Genomic DNA, 21,678 nt, shown 5'->3' on the forward strand with positions numbered 1-21,678 from the left:
ATATATATATAAATTGTAAATTAATTGTAAAATATTTCTACATCATGGTAGCAAGGTAAAGCCTTTAATTGATACTTGTTGAAATTTTATTTAAATTATTAGTTATTTATGGTAATGAGCATTTGGGGGGTAAATGTGTTTTTCATGAAAATAATATCACAATAAAATTTTTTTTTCATTTTCTTTATTCAAAATATAATTTCATATTTTTTTCTTTTGATTTTTGGGATAAAATGTGACCAGGTCATGTTTCGGTGAGATTCATCCCCATCTACCTCCTGAAACAGTCTCATACGCACACATAGATGATGGTAAACAAGACTGAAGGACACAGCAGGGTTCCCGCTCTTTTCTAAACCATGTAGGGAATCATAAAGAATTTAACGACTCGTTTCCAATTCCATTAAATGATTCCGGTTCCTAAACAATTCCATTAACGATTCCTTTAGTACTTTTGAAGAACCCTATTTTCGGTTGTCGTGCCGCTTCCGATTCAGTACGACCGCTGAATCGTGGTGTGGAAACATGGTTGAAGGACTTTAGCGCAACGTTCTGTAACAGTGAACAAATGCAGATATTCAAGAATCGTTAATAGAATCGAATGTCAAGAAAATAAAATCGTTTTAGTAATTAAAACTGAACTGATTCCCAACCCTGTTATAACCAAAGAATATATATAATTTAACCGATATATTTAATCAATTATATATTTTAGTTATAAATATTATATATTAATATATGTTAGTATATTTTAAATATATGAAGAGTTCATTTGCAAAAACCGATAAACGCCACTTTTAAAAAAAAAGAGCTGATTGCCGTGCATTATTCTCCACATATAGCGCGATCTGAACCCCTAAACACGTTTTGTCAAAAAAAAGCCGGTTTTGTCCACTTTCAAGGCATCGCGATTTCACGTTTTACTGCAGAAGCCTTGAAATTTTATTTAAATTATTAGTTATTTATGGTAATGAGCATTTGGGGGGTAAATGTGTTTTTCATGAAAATAATATCACAATAAAATTTTTTTTTCATTTTCTTTATTCAAAATATAATTTCATATTTTTTTCTTTTGATTTTTGGGATAAAATGTGACCAGGTCATGTTTCGGTGAGATTCATCCCCATCTACCTCCTGAAACAGTCTCATACGCACACATTCGTGGGTAAAGGCAGGTTTTTTTCCATTAACTGGAGGGTTTCTGTAAAGGATGAGCCCCTATCAGCGCACACACACACACACACACACACAAAGAAACACGTCACTACAGCAAAGTGTGGTGAGAACTATCCGGTGCACGCGACGCAAAATCAACTTTTTGCTTCTATATTTCACAGCAAATCTGGAAGAACAATTCTGATTGGTTTCTTCAAAAGTCCTTTTGATGAAAAAAGATGACATCAAGTTTTTTATGTTTTTTTTTTTGTATGTGTGTGTCCTTTTTTTTTTTCCATCCGGATTCCATCCAAAATTCCCAGAAGACCTGGAACGATCCTTTGAGAAAGTCGTTTTCTTTTTCCGCCCTGGTGATTAATGTTTTTTAACGATATTTCGGTTGGATCTACGACACGTCACTCACAGCACACGGACGACAAGGGATCCCGAGAAAAAGAGGGACTTCACTACTATTGTGTCAGCGATAAAGAGAAACCACAGAGAAAAAAAAGCAAAAAGGACGAGGATGAAGTCCATTTGCTGTCTGTAAGTCTCCAGATGGCGTAAGGTTTCAATGTCTACGGCTTTCAGCTGAACCAATCGGAGCGGTTTACTTAGAAGAAGAAGAAAGAGAGAAGAGAGAGAGAGAAAGAAAGAAGGAACAAAGATACGGAAAATCAGGTCAAGTGGGATAGATGTGGAAAAAGGCTTGGAGAGGTCAGGGATTTCGAGAAAAACAACTATAAATGGAGACTAAAAGAAACGAGAGACTGCTAATGGAAAGAGAGCGTCTCGTTTCCCCTCATGGCTTTAATTACCGCGGCCCTCCGGCGCTGTTGGACTCGCATGGGACGTCTTGAGACCTGGAAAAATACTACTCCCAGAGTTCCTGCGACTCGATCCATTACAGCAGTGGCCAATTTAAAGGCTCCCAAATGAGCTCCCATGAGCCTCCGGGACTAGACGTGTGGTTAGTGGAATGAGACGAGGGACAGGGCCGAGGTGAAGCCTTCACACATCCCAAAGATGTCAGACCTCTCCAGCCTGAGGAACACGGGGGAATAGGGCTAAAAAACCAAAACGGGAAGGATACAACATCCTGGTAACGTGTAGCTGCAGCGCGAATGCTTTCAGAGCATCTTTAAATGGCTTTGTTGGATTTAGCGACTATCCCAGAGTCCAGAACGGATGCTAATGCACAAAAGAACCGTTGGCGTAACTAGCGAACAAGCAGGCATTTGTACTACATGTTACCAGAGTAAAGACGAAAGTGGAGGAGAGAGAAGCTTAAAGGTTACAAGAGGGGATGGCTAAAAGTACCCGTGTTGTGCCGCCTGGCAGCAAGTTAGTCTTGTGCATAAGGACGGGGTTTCGGGTGGAAAAATGGGAAATGGCGAGGGCGAATCAGGCTTTGAGGGCATGCCACTGCGCCACGTTTGTGCGTGGCCGGCTCAACATGTCCTTCCAGTGTTTGACCTCGGCAGGACCACTCTTCCATGACAAGTAGATCTGAGAGAGAGAACAAAAGAGAAAGAGATGATGGTAAACAAGACTGAAGGGCACAGCAGGGTTCCCGCTCTTTTCAAAACCAGGTGGTGAATCATAAAGAATTTAACGACTCGTTTCCAATTCCACTAAATGATTCCTGTTCCTAAATGATTCCATTAATGATACTTTTAGTAGTTTTGAAGAACCCCATTTTCTGTTGTCGTGCCGCTTTTGATTCAGTACGGCTGCTGAACCGTGGTGCCAAAAACACGGTCAAAGGGCTTTGGCACAGCGTTCTGCAACAGTCAACGAATTTCATGGAAATCATTACTTTCTAGTATTTTGTTTTGAAAATAGGACCGATTCCCAACCCTTTTAAATTATGAATTTAAAATTTGTTTATTGTATAATATTATATTATTTAATATTAATATTAATAATATGAATAATAGTGAAGCGCTGCAGTGAACAAAGCATCACAGTTTTGCGTTTTGTTCTGAAACTGGCAGCAGATAGCTGAGATTTATGCTTTCAGTTCGAAGGGAAATCTTATACAGTATTACAGTTAGTCGAAATATAATGGTGATTAATTTCAACCATGTCGGTATGCAAATAAGCGGTCTGAATTTCTAAATATATATATATAAAGGAAGCACCTTTCCTATGACATCGTTGCGGCTCAGTCGATCCTTGTCCATGACGGTGATGATGATGGTGGTCTCTCGGAGAACATGTGCGGGCACGTCAAAAGGGAAGGACTCGTTAAAAATGGGGTTCAGGCAGCGTTTGATGGTGACTGTCTTCTTCTTCTCCACTCGCTTGTCTTTGTGCATTAGCCATACTTTTACATACGGGTCTGCAGCCAATCAGAGAACGAGAGGCCGCGAGTTATGCAAATGAGACATGCAGCTATTCATTGATTATGCCGTCTCAGCCCATGTTTATGTTTTTGTTATTATACGTGTACCTGAGGTGCCCCCGATGTCCATGGCTTTGAGGTTGCGAGCTTTTATGATGTTAACAGTGATGGTGTTGGCAGTGGGGTTATAACACAGAGACAACAGCAGATCTCATTATTACATAAAAATTCAAATTTTAATAATTAAATTATATGTATATATTATTTAATATACAATATATATGATTTATTTACTAAAATATAGTATAGTCATAGTATCTCAAGCTTCTCTAAAAAAATAAAAAATCAAACTATAAAGATCTAAAATAATCTGTTCCGAAAGGCACTGGGATGTCTGATTCATTTTAGTCAATCAGTTCATTAGGATGCCTTATTTTAAATGAACCGATTTATTGATTAACTGATTAATGCACTGCATTTTACGTCATCTTTTTGTAGCAAAGAATGTAGTTTAACACTGCCATTTATGACTAGGTTTCTAGTGAAGTTATATAATTTAGTGTTACATAGTTTTATTAACTGTATTTAGTGTAAATTTATGTATTCACGTTCAATACTCTAAATTAGAGTATTTTTGGCCAAATAAGTGCTGCTCTGATTGTAAAAATAAATATAATTTTGACAATAATATATTTAATTATATTGATCATATACATGTTATAATATATAAAAATAATTTGTAAAAAAATAAATATAATTTTGACAATAATATATTTAATTATATTGATCATATACATGTTATAATATATAAAAATAATTTGTAAAAAAATAAATATAATTTTGACAATAATATATTTAATTATATTGATCATATACATGTTATAATATACAAAAATGTATAATAAATATATATTTTAGTTAGTGCTGTCAAACGATTAATCGCGATTAATCGCATACAAAATAAAGTTTTTGTTTGCATAATATATGTGTGTGTTCTGTGTATATTTATTATGTATATATTAGTACATACACATACAGTATATAGTTTGAAAATATTTACATGTTTATGTTTATATTCATAAAATTTATATTATAAATAAATATATTTAATATATAAACAACTTATTTTTCTGTAATATATACATGCATGTGTGTGTATTTATATATACATAATAAATATAAACAACATACATACATATATTATGTAAACAAAAGTGTTTATTTTGGATGCGATTAATCGTTTGACAGCACTAATTTTAATATTATTTATATATATATGTATATACCTTTCCAATGACATCGTTGCGGCTCAGTCGATCCTTATCCATGACGGTGATGATGATGGTTGTCTCTCGGAGAACATGTGCGGGCACGTCAAAAGGGAAGGATTCGTTAAAAATGGGGTTCAGGCAGCGTTTGATGGTCACTGTCTTCTTCTTCTCCACTCGCTTGTCTTTGTGCATTAGCCATACTTTTACATAGGGGTCTACAGCCAATCAGAGAACGAGAGCCTGTGAGTTATGCAAATGAGACATGTATTCATTGATTATGGCATCTCAGCCCGTGTGTTTGTTATTATACGTGTACCTGAGGTGCCCCCGATGTCCATGGCTTTGAGGTTGCGAGCTTTTATGATGTTAACAGTGATGGTGTTGGCAGTGGGGTTATAACACAGAGACAACAGCAGATCTCCACGACTTCCCTGCAACACACATGCAAACAGACACAAGCTTGAATGAGATTTGAAAGTGAAGATTTTCAGAAAATAACGCCATCAATTTCAATCTGTTACTTGCGCAAAGCTATTATAAAGCCTTCCGAAGACTTATAATATAGTGCACTAGTCCTATGGACTACTTTTGCTTTCATTGTATGGAAAAGTGACTCACGCTGCCATCACTGCAGGGTTTGAGATCCTTCCAGAACGTCTTCAGCTGTCCGAGCTCCACTTTATTCAGAGGAATCGAGACCTCTCCGATCGGGTCATTACGACTGAACCGATCGTAATCCAGCACCTGGAGATACAGCGTTCTCTCCCGCACCTTCTCATACGGGAATCCTGAAGACATGTGAGATTAGATTCATCCAGAATGATGAAAACAGGACATAATTCATCCCAAATTCAAAAGAAAATGTTTTGCATAATAAAACCAGAACATTTTTGTATGGCGACATTGTGTTCCTGACAATTAAGCATATTTCCTTCTCAAATTCTCATTACTGTCATGTAAAAAACAACAACAAATTAAAGCTGCATGCAGTGTTTAAAGGGCCCTCGCACCCGTAGCCACCTCCACCCGGTGGGAGGTATTATTTTTTTGTGAGATTGTTTTAAATGTAGTTTGTATTTTTATCAAGAGGGAATTAATGAGAGAATTGTTTCAACTAAAAACTGACCTTCAAACAGGAAGGTTTCGTTCCAGTGAGGGTTGAGATTTTTCCTCTTGATTTTGGTCTCGAGTTTGTGCTTTCTGTCGGGCAGTAGGTAGATTTTGACGAAGGGGTCGGACGTCCCAGAGAAGTCTTTAGCGGGCAGGTCTTGACCTTTGAGTATCTTCACCGTCAGAGTCGTGTCTTGGAAGCTGTAGCCCAAGCTGAACTGAATCCTGCCCAGTTTCTCGCTCACTGGACCTTCGTGGTCGTCGTCTTCCGACCCCGGAGACAACTAAAGAGAGCGTGAGAGAGAAAGACGAACGTGAAGAACAGCGCAAAAGCATAAACACCTCAGCCTAATTCAGAGACGCCTGCTGTTATTACTGATCGAGAAACACAAACACACACAGACACGTCTTAAGATATTTAGGGCAAGACTCCACAGGTGAATAAGGGTAAAAAATGAGCTAACCGATATCACTATACTTCCCCAGTTGATTGATTTAACTAAGAATTGCACATATCTTTTGTATTGTAAGTTGTCTGAAATGTTAGTTTTAAATATGTTAATGAATGCATTATCTTATTAAATATGCACTAATTTGCATACATTTTCAGAACAGAAATCTGAACACTGGATAAAGCCAGATTCAAAATTCTTCTTTCATTTTGTTCATATATTAGAGTTAGAGGTTTTTACAGAGGGGATTTGCATATCTATTTTTATCATTCCATCAATCAGAAAATACTGTCAACAGACAGAAAAAAAAATGTAATTGAATGTTTTTAGGAATAAAATGTTGTATAAAATCAACAACAAAAATGTGAAATTCTAAGAAAAAAATCTTTACATCTCGCAATTCTGTTTTTTTTTCACTTAGGAAAAATAAAAATGGTAATTAAGACTTTTTAACTCACAATTATAACTTTTTTTTTCTTGCAATTGTGAGTTTATAAATGTCAGAATTGCAAGATCTAAACTCAGGATTGTGAAATATAAACATGTAATTCTGAGAAAAAAAAGAATTGCGAGATATAAACTCAGAATTCTGACTTTTTCCCCTCACAATTCTAAGTTTACATCTCGCAATTTTTTTTTTAACCCACTCATGAAACAAAAAGAAAGGTAATTATGACTTTAACTCAAAATTATGACTTTTTCTTGTAATTGCGAGTTTATATCTCACAGTTCTGACTTTTCTTCTCAGAATTCCAAGTTTATAAATGTCAGAATTGCTAGATCTAAACTCAGAATTATGAGACATAAACTTGCAATTTTGAGGAATTAATTTTTTTATTTTTAATAGTTTATATCTCGTAATTCTGACTTTTTTTTTTTCACGCAATTGAGTTTACATCTCAATTATTTATTTATTTATTGTTTGTTTGTTTGTTTCCACAACGGAATAAAAAATAAAAAAGGTAATTTCGAATTTTTTAATCACAATTCTGACTTTTCTTCTCAGAACTGCGAGATATAAACTCACAACTTTCCTTCCCCCTCCCCCTCCTTTTTAAAATTTTTTATCCTGTGGTGTAAACAAACTTACATACAAAACTGACCAGTGCATTAAAAAACATTTTTTGCCTGTAGTGTCTTGCCTTAAGAGTTTTGAGACACTCAGCAGGTATTTAAAGGCTAAAAAAGCACCTATTTATCAATGTCATGCCCTTCAGTAAATCAGTTAGCATTTTCACCTATTTAATATTCCCCTGGTTACTTTACATGTCGTTCAGACTTCTTCTTCCTGTCTAAGGGGGCCGAATGAACTGCAGTGTGATTCAGACGTTATGGCGGCAATAAGAAAGACTATTCAGGACCAGGATGCTACATGCAAACACACTGTCCTACCATCACCATGTCTCCAGTGAGCGAGTTGGCAAGGTCAGACACTGAGGAATGGCCGTCTGCGTCTGGCGGCTGACCCTTAGGACTGTTAGCTGGCTTATTCCCCATATTCCTACTGCAGGGTGAGAGACAGACAGAGACAAACAGAGATCACTAAACATACCAGTCATGTGTGACTTGCCCTGTGTTTCTTTCTCTTTGCCACAGAATCAAACCTTCAAACCCAGATGACCTTATGAACTCTAAGAGCGCCGACTCGTATTATTCTGACCGGCTTCGTCACAAAGTTTAGAAACGGACAAGAATATGAAGAAGACAAATTAATAACAAGCATGGGAATGCGTATTACTTTCAATCGCTCGAACACAATGAAATAAAGCCACAACAGAGAAATAGAACAGGAAAATCACATAGTTCAAACTTTTACACATTTTCTGTTACAAAACATAAAAACATTGTGGGACAAAAAGTTACTTCAGTTTATGCTGTAGCACAGTCAAAAATACAAATAAAACATACAAAAGACACCATTAACTGCCATTAATGTCTCAGCAAACATAAAAAGCTGTCAATTCATCACGTCACGATGTGGTCCGTTGTGTTTTCCAAGGGTTGGTGTCCGAAGTCGGATTGGGACGGTTGGCCTGGACTGGAAAATCTACATAAAGGAATGCTATGGGTTCAGGACAAGCCAAGATGGTTGATAGTCATTTGTGATATAATGTTTATTACCACAGAAAATAATTATCTCATTAACTCATGCATCCATTATAAATAATGTTTACTGTTACACAAAAAAGTTTTACTTAGTTTAAAGGAACATTCCACTATTTTTGAAAATAGGCTCATTTTCCAACTCCCCTAGAGTTAAACAGTTGAGTTTTACCGTTTTCGAATCCATTCAGCCGATCTCCAGGTCTGGCGATGAACTCTAAGAGCGCCGACTCGTATTATTCTGACCGGCTTCGTCACAAAGTTTAGAAACGGACAAGAATATGAAGAAGACAAATTAATAACAAGCATGGGAATGCGTATTACTTTCAATCGCTCGAACACAATGAAATAAAGCCACAACAGAGAAATAGAACAGGAAAATCACATAGTTCAAACTTTTACACATTTTCTGTTACAAAACATAAAAACATTGTGGGACAAAAAGTTACTTCAGTTTATGCTGTAGCACAGCCAAAAATACAAATAAAACATACAAAAGACACCATTAACTGCCATTAATGTCTCAGCAAACATAAAAAGCTGTCAATTCATCACATCACGATGTGGTCCGTTGTGTTTTCCAAGGGTTGGTGTCCGAAGTCGGATTGGGACGGTTGGCCTGGACTGGAAAATCTACATAAAGGAATGCTATGGGTTCAGGACAAGCCAAGATGGTTGATAGTCATTTGTGATATAATGTTTATTACCACAGAAAATAATTATCTCATTAACTCATGCATCCATTATAAATAATGTTTACTGTTACACAAAAAAGTTTTACTTAGTTTAAAGGAACATTCCACTATTTTTGAAAATAGGCTCATTTTCCAACTCCCCTAGAGTTACTTTTCATTTTCCGTCGTTCTTAGTACATGATGTAACTACAGAAGTTATCTACAGAAGCGAGATGCTAACGGTCTAATCAGATTCAATGATCTATGCTAAGCTGCAGCTAAAAGTGCTACCGCCAGACCCGGAGATCGGCTGAATGGATTCGAAAACGGTAAAACTCAACTGTTTAACTCTAGGGGAGTTGGAAAATGAGCCTATTTTCAAAAATAGTGGAGTGTTCCTTTAAGGAATAAATAAAATAAATGTGTATTGCCCAAAAAATTATTTTGACCCACCACTCCAATAAACAAACAAACAAATAAAAAATTTGTATCATCACAGTAATAATTGTGAGTAATTGCTCTATTCAAAAAAATACAAATAAAATAAATGTTTAATGCCACTGAAAATTATTTTGACTCATCACTTAATTAAAAATAAAATAAAATAAAATGTGTACTCCCACAGAAAGTAATTTTGATTAATCTCGCCACTTAAAAAATAAAATAACTCACTCACTCACTCACTCATAAATAAATAAATGAGTAATTACCAAAAAAATATTTTGACTCTTAAATATTCTGCCATAACATGGCACAACATGACTTATTGGTCCATTAAAAAAATAAAATAAATAAAATGTATACTGCAACAGAAAATATTTTGACTCACTCACTCAGCCATACATAAATAAATAAATAAATAAATAAATGTGTATTGACAAAATATTCTGGCTCTTGAATATTCTGGCTTAAAAAAGAGAAAAAAAAATACAATAAAAATAAAATAAAATGGAGGGTTTAAAAGTAGAATGCAAGGTCATAGAGTATTTTTACCAATAACTTTTGTAGGCAGATAACTTGCGGTCATGACAGTGAAGTTAAAGTTATTTTTTTGTGGTAAGTAACATTTTTCCACAAATGCTGCCAGTCGAGCGTAACCTGTCCTGAACCCCTACACATTCCTTTAATGCTTGACTAAACTACTGAACTAGTTAACAGGACCAAACTAAACCAGAGCAGGGGCCAAAAGAGCACAGAGAGAGAGAGAGAGAGAGAGAGAGGAGACAGACAGAGAAAGTGAAAAGGACAAATGCTGACATCTGAATGAAACTGAGTGATCAGACACAGTTCATATACAAACAGAAAGACTGAGAGAGAGACAAGACGACTACAGGATGAACATAGAAAAGCGATGAAGGCGGTACACGGATACAGACGAAACGGAGACACAGTAACAGCTGGAGGGAGAAAGAGAGACAAAAGACAGCGTAGGAGGAAGAGAGACGCTTTTTCTGTGATGGAGAGGCAGAAGATTATTCGCATGACTGGAGAGTCGAACAAAACCATGAGAGAGACGTCAACCAAACCAGCACAGCTGCAGGAGAGAGAGAGAGAGCGAGAGAGAGACGCCTGGAAAGACAAGAAACCCTGCAGTCAGTCAGTCAGAGAGAAAGAGAGAAAGGAGAGTTAAACGAAAGCACATACAGAGCCAGAAACGCTGGACATTAGTTCTACAGAAAGTAAAAAACGACGGAAAGAAAGACAAAGAGACCAGGAAGGAAGCGTTTGGTTTCCAGAGAGGTGAAGCTTTGAGGAGAAAGAGAGAAAATGAGCGCTGGAAAGACAAAAGAGAGAGAAGGAGTAAACAAATAGTGTAAAGGAACACAGCAAATGGCACATACAGTCGAACACAGAGAGCAGGAGGGAAAAGAGAGACATTCGGGAGTATCGGACTGTCTTTAGACTGGCAGGGACAGCCAATGTGATGCTTTGAGAGCAGGAGGGAAAAGAGAGACATTCGGGAGGATCGGACTGTCTTTAGACTGGCAGGGACAGCCAATGTGATGCTTTTTTCTTGATTCGAAGGGATAGTTCACTTAAAAATGTCAAACGACTCGCCCTCATGTCATTCCAAACCTGTAGGACATAAAAGAAGATATTTTGAAGAATGTTCCCGTTCCATGATGGTCTATACAATGAAAGTGGATGATGACCACTGCTGTCAAGCTCCAAAAAGGACATAAAAAAAAAAAGTTTATATTACCTAAGTGCTATGTTCAAAGAGCTCAGAAGTCAAACGATAGCTTTTTGAGAAAAAGTCTGAAATTTAAATAACTCACTGTTATGTTCACTGAAACATTTTGCGCATAAAGCCAGAAGTGAACCACAAAAATAAAATAGAATGTAATTATTTTTCACATAAAGCCAGAAGTGGACCACAAAAATAAAATAATTCACTATTAAACTTTTTACATATAGCCAGGCATGAATAAATAAATAAATATAGAAACTGAAATTTAAATCACCATTCACTGAAAATCTTCTCACATACAGCCAAAAGTGCACTATAAAATGAAATATAAAATATACACTAAAAGAAAAACACTGAAATTTAAAGCGATATTCACTGAAAATCATTTTGCATTAATAGCCAGATGGACATTAGGAAAAATTAAATTTAAATAAAATTGAAAATAAAATGTAAAAAAGAAAACAGGGAAATTATTTTTGCATATAGCCAGACATGAAACATAAAAATAAAATAAAATATACAATAAAATAAAAACACTGAAATTGAAATCACTATTCAATTAATTTCTTACAGACAGAAGTGGATAGATAGATAGTCCTTTTCTGAGCTTTTCGCTGTAAAAAAAATAAAGCAGTTTGGACATTCTTCTAAATAACCAACAGTGTCCAACAGAAAACAACACAAGGGTGAGTCGATCAGGACAGAAGTGTTATTTTTGGGTGAACTGTGCCTTTAAATAAATCATATTCCCAGCTGGATCCCCACCAGTCTAAGGAGAGCGGCTGAGGCCCGGGAGGACGGAGCTGAGTCGAGCGGGAGCTTTACGCACAAACCATGAAGCGTCTGTCTGTCAACACATCTGTTTCAGGAAAACATCCTCTCAATGGTGTCACTTTTGCTCTTGGTTCATTTTCTCAAAAGCCACCACGCCGATAGCGGAAACATTGTGGCCGTGTTGTTGAAGACACACAGACGTAGCCGGAGCGGAGACAAGAAAACACTGAGCAGGCAGAGCACGACAGACAGACAGACAGACAGACAGACACGAGGTCAGCTCGGGAGGGGAGAGAGACAGGGGTTATAAATCTTCAGAAACTGATCCTCATTAATATTCATGATCGGTGTCAGTAATTGGTTAATTGAGAACTGAATGCAGCACTGATTGGCTGAATCTGTTAATGAGTTAGTGTCTTTGTTAGTTCGATCTTATTGAACGCACACACATTCAGCTGCCATGAAGATGGTGTGAACGGTGAAGAAATGAGAACAGATGGAGAAATGAAAATGACAGAAAGCAGGGAGTGAATTTTAGAGTCTGAAAGCTCATTTAAGGTTTCAACCCTAAAGGTAATTAATAGTTCACCCAGAAATGAAAATTTGCTGAAAATGTACTCGCCCCCAGGTCATCCAAAGTGTAGATATGTTTGTTTCTTCATCAGATTTGGAGAAATGTAGCATTACATCAATTGCTCACCAGTGGATGCTCTGCAGTGAATGGGTGCCGTCAGAAGGAGAGTCCAAACAGCTGATAAAAACATCACAAGTAATCCACACCACTCCAGTCCATCAATTTTCAGCAAATTTTCATTTTTGGGTGAACTATTCATCTAAAGAGTCTTAAAAAGTAAAAACACAAAACAGCTCAACATTTCTCATAAGAAACATTTTAATAGCTGTTTCAAACAACAATAAACAGCTCATATTTCAGGAGGTAATCATAGCAGCAGCTGACCGCTAGTGCTTTCCATATTGGAAAAGGATCAATAAAACATAGTACTGACTTTATTTATCACATTAATATTTACACATCATAAACATACTAATTCCATAAATGTTTGAATACAAAGCGCCCAAGCTGATATTAAAAAGAAATAGAATTCCCAAGAAACCAAAGCAACAGTTGACCGCTTGAAGACTCAGTATCAGAATCCGTATTGGACGAAATATTAATACTGTCATTATTTATCACTGCATTGTAGATTTACGCATGACAAGTGGCCTAAATGAATCTTGATTCTTGACTACAGACAGCTTTTTAACTCTCGAGATCTATTTTTTTTGGCAACACATGACAAGTGTCAAGTTAAAAATGGTTATTTTTAAGAACATCAGTCTGACACTAACATTCAAAAGTTTGGAGTCGGTAAGATTTATTTAAAGGGGTCATATGATGCGATTTCATTTTTTCCTTTCTCTTTGGAGTGTTACAAGCTCTTGGTGCATAAAGAAGATCTGTAAAGTTGCAAAGACTAAAGTCTCAAATCCAAAGAGATATTCTTTATAAAAGTTAAGAGTTAACCACGCCTACCTAAAACGGCTCGTTCAAATGAGGACAGAGAAAAAAGAAGTTCTGTATCTCTCCGTCTGTCTCTGCCTTCATGTCCTTGGCTATCGATCGAGGGCAGATAAAGGACATGTCGACGCTTCCCTGAGGCCTGAATAATTCATTCACTGTAGACGTGTGACTCACCTGCAGGCTATTCCAAAGTTTGGCTCACTAAAAGTGTATTATATAAAATAAATATTTTATTTAATTCATCTTTCAATTTGTATAAATATTAATTAGTGTTCAGTTATTTTAAATAAAATTACAAATTAAAGCATTTTTTTAATTACATATTTAATTTTAGCAACTAAAATAATCATATTGGCTTAATGCTTTTATAAAACGGCAAAAATATCAACATGATATAAGTCAAAAGTGTTCAATACCTACATTTATTTAGTTTTTTAAATGACACTATTCTATTTTAATATAGTCCATTAGATTATAGACATTAAAGGCTCATTAATATCAAATGTAAGTAATGTGCTATCATATGTGTTCTGCTGTTTTACAACGACTAATATGTTTAATATAATATTTACTTTAATATAATAATTAGAGAAAAAAAAAATACAAAAAATAAACTAGTTGTACAGCTTCCCTTAATTTTTCTTTTTCTTTCTTTTTTCTTTTTTGTTTAATTATATATGCTGATTCACTTGAAAATGCATCACATTACAGAAGAAAAATAGGTTGCACTGCACTAGCCATTCACATCTGCGCACCAGTATTTTCAGTCCATAACGTGCGACTTTAAGTGTCAAATGGCTGTATTTGAATACAAACCAGCATGCAGGACAGCACGAGGAGAAACAAGACAGAGAGAAACAGAAGATTTCTCTTGAGCTGAGGTGTACAAACATCTCCCGCCACGGAGTAGATGTTATATATTCATGATGAATGCATATATGATTATTAATGCATGTAACGGCAGCCTGCAGGTGTGTGGAGTGGCCAGTAGGGGGCGCACAGAGCCCGAATTCCCCCCGACATCTGGAATGTGCTCTTCCAAGCGCTCTTGCCTCGAAAGTGGGCTGTTGGCATGGCAACCGAGGGGAGGTGAGAGTGTGTGTGTGTGTGAGGGATGGAGGGGCAGCAAACAGGAGATCATAGTGCATACAGCAGACGAGGAGAAGGATATATGACAGGTACAGGTGAGCGCCTCGCTGACACACACACACACACACACACACACACATTCAGAGGCGGGCTGGAGGCGGGCCGCTTTGGGGTTCACCGTGACCTGTTATACTATCCTGCATTTACCTGGCCCGGGAAGCAACGCACGCACCTCGACGCGTCCAAGCTGGAGAGAAATAGCCCTCCCCTCTATACAGATTCCCATTAGAAACACACAACACAAAATCATGCTGATCGCACATCCACATAATGTACTAGAGATGATTATATAACCAACCCACAATGCACAGCGGCATGAGAGCGACCACAATAACTCATTACTTCATGCGTGTGTGAGATGCAACGGGCCTTTCGAGACAAAAGTCAAAGCCTGTCCAGTACAACACACACACACTGCTGTTAGCTCATTCACTTCATTCAAAGCGTGTCGTAATTTCTTGGACAGCAGCCCTCCACGCTGAACACACACACACACACACACTATAAACACACACACACACACACACACATTTTTTTGTACTTTACATTTTACTCCTTTGTAAATGCACTGTTTTGCTTAAAAATTGCTTAAAAATATTTTTGTTTTATTTTTCTTTAAAAAGAGAAAATTCAGTAAATGAACACCTTGCATGGCAAAAATATATAAAAAAGAAAAATTGTATAACTGTGTATCTCATAATTAAAACCATATTAAATCATATTAAATTATAACATTGCTAAACATAGTAATTATATTAAAAATGATTTAATTTGAACCCACATTAAAAAAAAAATCTTAAAATTAGAGATGCATGACAAACATATACAAAAAATTATGTAACTGCTCATGTCATGCAAACTTATTTATTGACTTGTGTTTTTAATATATTTACTAAATGACATCATATTAAATTATAATATTGTTAAACATAGTAAATATATGAAAAACAATGTAATATTTAACTACATTAAACCATAAATGTTACAAAAATTTACTTAAAATTAGAGATGCATGGCAAACATACAAAAAACTGCTATCTTAAAATGCAAGCTTATTTATTGACTTGTTTTTGTAAATATATTTAATATATCAAACAATATAAAATTATTATATTAAAAACTATTTAATGTGATATATATATATATACACACACATTTACATAAACATGATATATATTCTAATATCATCATGTTATATAATTTATTAATTTATATAAATTTAACTCCAAATAAAATTTACATTTTTGGGTGAACATACCCTTTAATTGACACATACACATTAATAAATGCACTGCATAGATCCCAGAGTGAGCTAGTCGAAGAGACAAAAAAAATGTAAATAAAATACAGTCAAATCTCAGTGAAAAAGTCGAGAAGCATAAGTTAAAACAGCTTCACTAGTATTGCTCATATAGCATTAGCGATGCTAACAAACCCCTTACAGGACGTATTAAAGAGGTCATGAACTGAGAAATCTAAATTGAATGAGGGCTGCGAGGCATATGTTGAGACTTGGAGCAGAAAGAAAGCGCTCTAGAAGCCCCTCACAACACCTGCATTAGCAAACAGTGAGAAAGTCGTCAGGCTAACTCTACCATTGAGGGCCAGAGCGCGACTGCAGGCCATGTGAATCATGAAACTGTTCTACAAGTCTTTTTGCAAAGTCAGCCTGCTAAATCCTGCTGCGTCCAAACGAAGCCTGTTGCTTTCGCTTCAGCCACTTGTTTCCTCTCATTAATACACCTGCTTTTAAACACACACTGCGCTCTCTCTTTATCTACAGCTAATTACAGAAGATTATCTACTCGAGTGAAGTGCTAGAAGCTCGACACACACACACACACACATACACACACACACACAAACACACACACAGCTCCATTATTCTGCAGGAGTTTGACCGGGGCGCAGGGGCTCGTCTCAAGAGCTCTCACTGACAGCTATTTGTCACTAGTAGTTGTTTCTACTTAAGTCACACTGGTAGTTCATCACACTGATGCTAGAGACGGCTATCTGGAGTAATTGAGCTTTCAGGTACACACAAAAAATCATTAGTCGAACATTAACATTTCATGAAAATACTGAATACACAGTATACATAGTCTATTTTTAAAATAATTGATTAATTTGATTATTTTTAATCTCATTGTTTTTATTAATTTATTATTTTAATTAATTTATTAACATATTTTAATATATTGTATTATTCTGTATATGCATATACAGTACATGTATATATATATATATATATATATATACATATACATGTGTATACAGCATAATAACACACACACACACACACACACACACATATATGCATATATATTAGATTTTTTTATATTTTAAGTAAAATATTATTTATATTAATATTTTATTATATATTTCAACAAATAATATTATGCTGTGTACACACACACACACACATACATACATACATACATACATACACAATAAATGTAATACATTTTGTATAATATATCATGTATAAATATATTAATATTCTATCCATCCATCCATCTATCCTCACACATCCAGTGTTGGAAGAAAGTGTCAGCTAAATTAATAAATGTAAATACATAACTTTATACCTATAATATATTACAGGTGTAAAGTTATGTATTTACATTTATTAATTTAGAAATTAGAAGCTTCGCTTACTTCCAGTTTGCAGCTTTGAAAGCATTAAAAACATACAAACTGGAAGTAAGCAAATCTTCTCATTTCACATGCGAAGAGTTCAGCCAATCACAACAGAGATCATGTGTACAGACATCTTAAAGGTACAGCAGCAAAACCAGCCTGTTTAATTCTAAAGGTCAGAGAGGCTGGAAAATGGTCTTAAAATCTGCTTTTGGTGCAAGAAACTTTGAATAACTTTATAAGCAGCTCCAGGGAAAAACCTTTGTACAAATTGAATATATGCTGCTATATAAGTTTACGCCTGTAAACCACATTCAAACGCAGAATTGTTGTGTGTGGGTTGCATAAATAACCACATTATATAATCATTTAAATTATATGCATTTTTATGCAAATACATGGTCGCAACAATATGTGTATTCACAGCCACAAACCACAGCGTCCCTTTATCAGCTTAACACTAGACGTGTCTAACACAAGCCGCCCACACGCTGTGTGTGTGTGTGTGTGTAAGGCCACGAGTGTGCAAGTTTGAACACAGTCAATAAAGAAACAAGCTTTTGTCACTGGGGTTTTAATTCCTGCTGATACTATAATCCAGATCACACCCACTGAGAACACCAACAACATGCAGCACAGCAGTGTGTGTGTGTGTGTGTGTAGGGATGTGTTCCCAACAACATACTACTGTTCTGAACAACATACTACTACTATACTACACATACTACTTTTGCAGTATGCAATATATACATACCACAGCACCGCGATATGCCAATAATAGGTATCGGTCGATAAAAGCAATCATCAGGGCCAATTGTATCCTGTTAATCAAAGGCGAGCCGAAAAACGTGTCAGACAGCAACTTGCATGAATAAAATGTTCCTTTTGACGAATTTAGGACTGATCAAGCAATCATTTAGCTTGACCCTATGAATCACCTGTAGTTCAAGCCAGGGCTGCCAGATCCACTGTTTTCTCTTCACCAAACATTATTTGTAATGCGACTCTCGTAACAAGCTTTGTGGTTTGTTACTTCTGATAAAAACAAAGTCTCAACTTTCAAATTCTGCATATTTTATCACAAAATTCAAACAATAGATGCCGTTTTGGCACTCGCTAAATTGTGGAGCGCGAGTCTTTTCCACTTTATTACAAGTTATAGCGCAAAATAAACATAAATGAGCATCAGAAGTTCTTGAAAGATACAGTACAACTTACCAAAATGTATCATGCTTCATGTAATGACTTAATTAGAGTTTTAACCGAAAGAATTCAGCAGTTCCATTGCAATATATATATTAAAGGTACAGCATCATAAAGGTATCGTTAAGATACCATTACAGTTTTTAACAATAGTTTGCTGTAGTTTTATCTTCCATTTTCATTTTCATTTTTGTTAGTGTTAGTAATTTTGTTGTATTTTTGTCATTTTTTATTATTTTTATTTTTATTATGTATAATTATATATTTTTTAAAGATTTATTTCAGTTTTAGTTTTAGTTGTTTTAATGTGGCAAGGTAAACTAAATGAAAACTATCATTTTTTCTTTATTAACTTGTCACAATAATTATGAACTTATTTTATTTTATATAAGGTGCAAATTTCAAAATACACAATATATGTCAACATTATGCAGCATACAGTATATAGTGCGCAGTATGCAGCATGCTAGTACTCCATTGTGAATAGTGTAAATGTCAACAGCGTATACAGTAGAACAACACACAATGTGAATGAGTTTCATTCATAGACTCAAACTAACAGAGTATAAAGAATCTGAGAGCCTCCGGCTGGGTTTCCATCAGAAAGATCCTCTCTCTGACACAACACAGTCGAGAGTCTCACAGCATTTATACTCTGTGTGTGTGCTTTTAAATCCATTCAATCGAAATGCCATGATCGCAGTGGGAGCTTCAGCCCCGATCCACAGCAAAGCCTCCCTATAAAGGTGCCGCACGCTTGAATCAACAGCAAAATGGCAGAGAAAAGCTGTGTGTTAGTATGTGTGACGAGTCTTTACGTGGCAAAGGGGACGTGATATGAATCGCTGGCTCTCGCTGCACACGGCACACGAGCGAATGTCATGAAACCGGTCAGGAACACGTCCGGGTCACACTTCAGCCCACCATCAACTCAAATATATGTGCATGAGGAAACTTAATCTGTTTTAAGACCATTATTATTTTCTGTACTATGATATTATTTTCATGGTAATTAAACATGTTCAATCCCATTTCTCAGTAGCATACTGTAATTTAAAAAATAATCACTGCTACAATTAATAATATTATTTATTTATTAATATTTGCAAATTCGATATAGTAAAAGTATTATTTGTACTGAATTTAATTTAAGTCCATTTAAATAAATAAAGACAGTATGTTGTGAATGAATGAATGAAACCTATTTGAAACCAGTCATTAGTTTTCACTTCACCTTTAATTGTCATGAAAATTATGTAAACAATAAGCAGCCTTAAAAAGTGCTTAATTTTCTTTATGCAATTTTTTTTTCTAAAAAAATTATACAAATCAATAAAGATAGTATGTTGTACTGAATTTAAATTAGTGCCATTTAAAAAAGATAAAAAATAAAATAAAATAACATTTTCGCTTTACCTTTAATTGTCATGAAAATAATGTTAACAATTAACAGTATTAAAAATATGCTTCATTTACTTTATGCAAAATATAATTTTCCAGGACTTTTTTTAAATGCAAAATATTATTTTCTAGGACTAATAATTGATTTACAAATATAATTAGTAATTATATTATTATTTATTTTCATTAGTTATTATACATTATTATTAGTAATTAAATATTATTAGTAAAAATTATATATAATAAGAGTTCAACTTTTAAAAGATACTCTTTCTTCTAACTAGGTAATTTTTATATAATTGTGCAATTATGATTATGATTATTTATTTATTCTGTAAAATATAAAATTATTATAATTTTATAATTAATTTTACTAAATTGATACATTAAATTCACAGCCCCAAAAATATTTTATTTGTGCTGTTTTGATGTTGGAGTGAATTATGACCCGGGCATGGTTTCATTCCAGCGTCTCAGTGATCCAGTCTCCAGATCTCACTCATGCTTATTCAAGCACTTCATACAGATACAACCATCAGATCTCACTTCAAAGCCTGCGTTCGTGTGTGTGTGTGAATACATTATCTCCATCTCCGAGATCATTTGCTTTCCACATTATATCAGCCACTGCTTTAATATCTGAGCGCAGCTATGTTGCTACTCCAGTGCCGAGAGCTTCCTGTTTGATTCTCATTCACTGGGCATTCTGGGTAATCACAAGCCTTCAGAGCAGCCGCAAATGGGCCAGAGGAACGTGCCAACAGCTAGAAGGCTTGGCTATTCAGACACAGTCTCTCTCTCTCACTCTGTGTCTTCTCCTTATTAGTCTGCTAGCTCTTCCTGGCTGAGTTAATTGCATGTGTGTGTGTTTGGCGAGCGCTGAATTTTACTCCAGCCCTAATTAACCAGGGAACGGGAGAAAAGAAAAAACATGTTTGAGGCGAAAACGAGAGAGAAAGACTGAATAAACCACCCGGAACATCTGAAAAATATTGAACGAGTCAAGTGGGGTTTCAAGAGAAAGTTCACCAAACACTATTGAACTGTACAGCGGTGCTGGGGAAGCTACTTTACACAAAATAGTTAAAGGTACTCTTTTGAACAGCTAGTTAGCTATACTACAAGCTATTAACAAAATATAGCTACTGCAATAAACATTATATAATAAAGTATTATTTATCCAGCACATAAACAATGATTATTTTAGTTAGGGTAAGAGCATTAACCTCAAATTGACAAAACACCAAATATAACTAATATACAACTAATACAAAAACAGCCTAATTTACATACTTGAATGAAAACAGTGATAAAACACATATTTTGACAAAAAATATTCCATTGCAATATTGTATTATAATGCATAAAGTGCCATTCATAACTGAAAATTTATATATTTGGTATTTTTGTATATATTTATTAAATATTCATTTGCAAATATTTTTGTATATGTTTATTAAATATTCATTTATTTATATTTAATATACTGTATATTTGTTAAATATGAACCACACACACACACACACACACACACTAATTTACATAAAATATATTATAAAAGTGATTATTTAAAAAAAAATTTTTGAACCATTTCACTGAACTAAACCGATTCGCTAAAATGTTGTATATTCCATTCCATATATATATATATATATATATATATATATATATTAGTGCTGTCAAACG

At 35.1% G+C, this 21,678-nt stretch overlaps 1 protein-coding gene and 1 long non-coding RNA gene across 4 annotated transcripts in view; one reads left to right on the forward strand and one right to left on the reverse strand.

Annotated features, from left to right (window-relative positions):
* Positions 1–1,426: 1,426 nt before the first annotated feature.
* The window catches only part of LOC107754343 (synaptotagmin-7-like), a 132,972-nt gene continuing 112,720 nt past the window's right edge, over positions 1,427–21,678 (reverse strand). For all 3 annotated transcript variants that reach the window (XM_016570760.1, XM_016570759.1, XM_016570757.1), the window contains 6 exons: positions 7,728–7,839; positions 5,900–6,167; positions 5,392–5,561; positions 5,090–5,204; positions 4,789–4,988; positions 1,427–2,664 (listed from right to left, as the gene is read on the reverse strand). In XM_016570760.1, the coding sequence (XP_016426246.1) occupies positions 2,560–2,664; positions 4,789–4,988; positions 5,090–5,204; positions 5,392–5,561; positions 5,900–6,167; positions 7,728–7,839 (970 nt within the window). In that variant the 3' untranslated portion in view covers positions 1,427–2,559. The remainder of the gene's footprint in view (positions 2,665–4,788; positions 4,989–5,089; positions 5,205–5,391; positions 5,562–5,899; positions 6,168–7,727; positions 7,840–21,678) is intronic.
* The window catches only part of LOC107754344 (uncharacterized), a 14,677-nt gene continuing 772 nt past the window's right edge, over positions 7,774–21,678 (forward strand). Inside the window, exons 1-2 of the long non-coding RNA XR_001641577.1 lie at positions 7,774–7,846; positions 17,946–17,950. This is a non-coding gene — a long non-coding RNA (uncharacterized LOC107754344). The remainder of the gene's footprint in view (positions 7,847–17,945; positions 17,951–21,678) is intronic.

Source organism: Sinocyclocheilus rhinocerous, unplaced genomic scaffold (assembly GCF_001515625.1).
Source record: "Sinocyclocheilus rhinocerous isolate Xijiao unplaced genomic scaffold, SAMN03320098_v1.1 scaffold561, whole genome shotgun sequence".
Taxonomy (NCBI): domain Eukaryota; kingdom Metazoa; phylum Chordata; class Actinopteri; order Cypriniformes; family Cyprinidae; genus Sinocyclocheilus; species Sinocyclocheilus rhinocerous.